Source organism: Penicillium rubens, assembly GCF_028828025.1.
Source record: "Penicillium rubens strain IBT 27055 chromosome Unknown utg000002l_segment0_segment0, whole genome shotgun sequence".
Taxonomy (NCBI): domain Eukaryota; kingdom Fungi; phylum Ascomycota; class Eurotiomycetes; order Eurotiales; family Aspergillaceae; genus Penicillium; species Penicillium rubens.
The window spans coordinates 5491539-5496567 of NW_026890600.1; the positions used below are offsets into that span (position 1 = coordinate 5491539).

At 49.0% G+C, this 5029-nt stretch overlaps 1 protein-coding gene across 1 annotated transcript; it reads left to right on the plus strand.

The window, feature by feature from the left end:
- Window positions 1–1688: 1688 nt before the first annotated feature.
- N7525_004579 (putative MFS monosaccharide transporter) lies at window positions 1689–4697 on the plus strand (the record flags this gene model as incomplete). The annotated part of the gene is made up of 4 exons (XM_061213063.1): window positions 1689–1832; window positions 1949–2080; window positions 2161–2629; window positions 2698–4697. The coding sequence occupies 4 exons, from the start codon at window positions 1689–1691 to the stop codon at window positions 4695–4697; spliced, it is 2745 nt and encodes a 914-aa protein (XP_061070084.1).
- Window positions 4698–5029: the final 332 nt, after the last annotated feature.

The following is a 5029-nucleotide window of genomic DNA, read 5'->3' on the forward strand; positions in this document are numbered from 1 at the left end:
AAACTCCAGGGCAGTCGGCATCTTATATATCACCGGCCAAGAGGAGACGGGCAGACCCTTTCGTACTTCAACAAATAGAAGGTGGTCCTACAGCTCGCTTAGAAGAATTGAACTAAAGGCATGCAACTACCTACCCACAAAACGAAGATCTCGTTCGGTTCCGACATAGCCTTGGGACACCTTTTACCATGTGATAAACAGTCAAGTAGTATCCAGTATTCCCGGAATCCACGTTGTGGTGAGCACATTTATTCATTAAGCACAAAGCACAGAAGCGGAGAATAATAGCATCCGATATACCGAGAGGGGTTCTCGCAATTACATACTAGAATGAGAATTTGAAGGCAGCCAAGGAGCTAGCAAGTAGTTCCTTGTAACGTTGCGAAGCCGCTGATCTCAGGGGCTGACGATCATAGGTAGCCGTTGGTTTCCTCTTGGCGTGTTCGCATAAACTCGGGAACTTATGACATTAAGAAAAATAGTCATCGCGGCGTTCAAACGAAACTGTAGTGGCGGAATATAGGTGAACAATCAGAAGCTTGCTTAAATGTAGGTATATATAGCACCACGAAGCTCATCCAGTGACAGAGAAATCATGGATGAATCGGTCCACCCTGTCGACCGTTGTACATGCCAAGCTCGGTGCCTGGAGGAATTGCGGTGCGAAGACTGTCATGCGGGCATAAGAGAACGATCGGTTGTCCAGAATGTATCTGGGGTAGAAGATCAATATCATGCTCACATATGCTGATTTGGTGTACGGAGTTTGAGGTAAGAGGGCTGCAGCTTTTGGCGTGACACATCACACTAAAGATTGGCGAGTAGATCACTTGTCGATCGCAAATATCCCAGAACCGCCGGTCTGATACGGAAGTTCCTCACTCCTCAGTACAGCCTTGCAGCATCCAGGTCGATTCAATATAGTAACTGCCACGTGCATTCCAATGGGTGAAACTTTAGGACTCGGGAAGATGGAAGGGCAGGGACCATGAGCGAAGTGCCTATATACAACATAGGCGCGGACTAACACGGCCCCTGACAAAGTGCTCGTACAGGTGCCCTGCACGCAAAAACAACAAAAACCATCACAGTGTTGTGTCACATTCCATAGATCTCACGGGAAGCTCGCTTTTGTCCAGGATGTTCATTGGGTGCGACATATGCGGGCGATCTTCCATTGTGTACAATCCCTGGATAGGAATAGTATTTGTGTAGCTGTGTAGCTGTGTAGCTGTGTATTTGTGTATTTGTGTGTTTGTGTAGCATGATAGCCTAGACCTGTCGAGTCTTCAAAGGGGTGAAGTAGAAGAAGACAAGTCCAAGGTGATTGGCGGGCCAAAGCCGGGGTAGAAGGGTCCTGATTTTCTCTCTCCCCACATTACTTTTCTGACATCTTCAACTTCTTTTTCTTCTCTTTTTGTTTCCTCTTCTACCTCGACTACTCCAAATATTCTAATCCCTGTCTATTCTGCCTCATTTCGCTCCCGGTCCTTCATACACGGATTCGGACTCCGTCGGGAAAGAAGACGATGACGCCTCCGCACACGCGCCATTTCAGCCCGCCTACGATCGCGACTTTACGCTAGAATCCGAAGAATACAATCGTGTGCAATATTCTGCGCCACACTGGAGATTGGGGTCGTTAGAATCGGACTGTCCGCTGGGACAGTCCATCGGTCAAATTCGTCATGGAAGGTCGTCAACAAGCTACGCTGGGTGTTTCGATCACCTTTTTCTGCATCGCCTCTATCTTCGTCGCCCTTCGCTTCATTTCGCGAATATTTGTGGTCAGAAAGATTGGGTTACACGACTGGTTGATGTTGGTCGCATGGGTAGGATCCCTCGGCTTGATCCCTGCATGTACCCGGGGATGTAACGAGAACGGACTCGCTCTATTGGCGATGACTGGAACCTCGTGCTAGAGCTCGGAGGCTAACCAAGTCTGCAGTTAATTGATTTTGGCTTTTCCTTCTCGCTATTCTATGCGGTTCAGAATGGTCTTGGCCTTCATTCCGATGATATCAAGCCTGAAGATGGACTCGCTTTTAATAAGGCTAATTATGCATTCACGGTCCTATATGTGAGTTACAACTGCCCTTTGTTACTCCCTTTGTTACTCCGCAGGGCAATAAAAACAATGACATGCTGATAACCAATTAGAATCCGGCGTTAATGGCCGTCAAGACCTCGATACTTGTCTTCTACCTGACTATGACGCGCAACCAGAAGGTTTTCCGATGGGCAAACTATGTCACTCTGTTTGTAGTGAACGCAGCGGGCTTCGCATTAACATTGGTCAATGTTTTCCAATGTCGTCCTATCGGCGCAGTATTCCTTTCCCACCTCCCGGCGGATGCGAATTGCACCGACATTGTCACCCTGTACCTCTCCTCGTCGCCGGTGAATATTATTACCGACATTGCTATCCTGTTACTTCCGATGCCGCTTTTGACAACAATGCGCCTACCTTTCAAGCAAAAGATCATATTGGTGATCACTTTCTCGTTTGGTTTCTTTGTGGCCGTGGTTGATGTGGTTCGAATTGCCTTTTTGCAACAGGCTGCCATTTCTCGCTCGCTGGAAGTCAATTCAATTCATATTCAAAACATCGGAGGGGTGGATTTTAGTTGTACGGCTCGTTCTTCTCCCAGGTTTGAAATTGATGTGTCAATTGAGCTAACAGCGGGGTTTTCGCAGGGTACGCATCGCTATCTTTCATGTGGTCTGTCGTCGAAGTCAATCTTTCCATAATTTGCGGTTGTGTTCCAAGTCTCAAACCTCTCGTCACTCGTCTTGTCCCGAAGTTGATTAGAGACACGAATGATGATGTATCAACTCCTTCGCCTCATGGACTCTCTGCAGGCGTGCCAGGGGAAAGTCAGGTTGCAGTGCCACCTCCGGCTGCAGTCTCGGGCTCGCCGGGATCTTCATCGCCATTGCCGTTGCCATCGAGCAACGAGGGAGATAAGGGACTACCGAACCAAGTTGGTGGTGTCTCTGCTGGTCGGCCTAGCTCCCGGGAATCGGAGCCCATTGGTATCTTGGATTTCCTAGGTCACCCAGAAACAGCACCCGCCGATACAGAGGGAGGAACTCATACTAGCGCATCTTATGCACCGGATATCACGTTCTTCGATTTTGTCAACATGAAAAACCCGGAAAGTATGTTAAAGTTAAACAACAGAGAGTCGATTGCGCCAATTGCATTGACCACTCTGCTATTCTTCCTTTGGGGCTTTGCATATGGCTTGCTTGACATACTGAATTCTCAATTCAAGAGTATCGTCCACTTGGATCCATGGTATTCCTTGGGTCTTCATGGCGCGTACTTCGGCGGATACGTGGTCGGCCCTCTGCTGGTTGGCCGGCCCGTCTTGAAAATATGGGGCTTCAAGTCCACGTTCATAACTGGACTTTGCATTTATGCCTGTGGAACCCTCATATTTTGGCCTTCTGCTGTCCTAAGGTCGACGCCCGCGTTCATTTTGTCAAATTTCATTGTCGGGTTTGGTCTAGCGGTTTTGGAGACTGCGGCAAATCCGTTCATAGCGCTATGCGGACCACTCGAGAATTCCGAGATCAGACTCAATATTTCACAGGGTGTGCAAGCAGTTGGAAGTGTCTTGTCACCGCTCCTGGCGAAACGGGTCCTCTTCAAGGATGTGCAGGATGTCGCATCTCTGGTTGATGTACAATGGGCATACCTTGGCATTGCTCTCTTCGATGTGCTCTTGGCAGTGGCGTTTTATTATCTACCAATTCCCGAAGCGTCAGATGAAGATTTGGAAGAGCTCGCAAATCGACGTCGAGAAGACAACATGACCAAAGTGGTCGGTATTCCAGTCGTTTGGCTGACTCTTGGCCTCGGAATCTGGTCTCAATTCTTCTACGTGGCTGGGCAAGAAGTCTTCGCGACAGCTCTCCGGCGTTTCGTTCTTGCCGCTCGTCCAGATTCGTCACCATTTGATTTCCTAACTATCGGACACAGCGTTTTCGCCGTGGGCCGTTTCTTGGCCGCGTTTGCGCAGTGGTTCCTCAAACCACGCTGGGTTCTGATGGTCAGCTACATCGGCATGATCGTCTGCTCCATTCTTTGCATGAAAACAAACGGCTCAGCAGCAATCGTTATGGCAATGCTGCTCTACCTCTTCGAGAGCGGTGCGTTCAGCATTATCTTCGCCATCTCCCTCCGCGGCACAGCCCAGCATACGAAAACAGCCGCTGCCTTCCTGACAATGGCAGTCAGCGGCGGCACCTTTTTCCCGTTTGCCGAGTACGCGGCATACCTCGCACACGACGAATCATATTCTTTCTGCGTTATAGTCGCGCTCTTCTCCGCCGGCGCCATCTTCCCCGTCTACCTTAACACTGTAGCAGCCGTTAAAAAGCAAGTCGACCCTGTTTCAAACGAGTATCTCCGCCGATATCGCCGCCGAAGTCGTGCTCCAGTCGACACCATGCATCGCGAAAAGGATAATCCTTCTCTGGGTGGTGTGCTTTCACGTCCACGCAGTCTGGCATCGAATCCAGACCACCTACCGGATCTCCTGCTTCCGGAGGAGATTCACCAAAACTCGCTTGCTGGTGATCTTCCAAGGCCTAAATCTAATTCTAGCTCTAGCTCGCGTGTCAATTCGAATTCCTCCCGCAATTCTGGCTCGAGGCAGAAGTTCTCCAACAGAATTGATGATTCATGACCATTGCTTGGCGGCTTGACTTGTTCTATTGGCCTCTTTGTTTTTGCCTCTATACCTCACCGCACTTGCGAACCCTTAGATACCCTTTCGCTTTCTCTTTTTGGGATTTGATGACAATATTCCCCGTGACATCCCGTGTATTTCTCCGTGCATCTTTTGGGCGGCAATCGTTTTGTTTCATTTTTACTTTCGCAGCATTTCAGCGATGGCGTTTTGAGCAGAAACTCTTCGGGTTCTCTCTTGGCTTCATTTCTGCTTTCACTGCTTAATGATATCCGACAAATCTCACGACCAAAGCTGGCTGCTGGCCTGAATATATATTCTTCTAATAC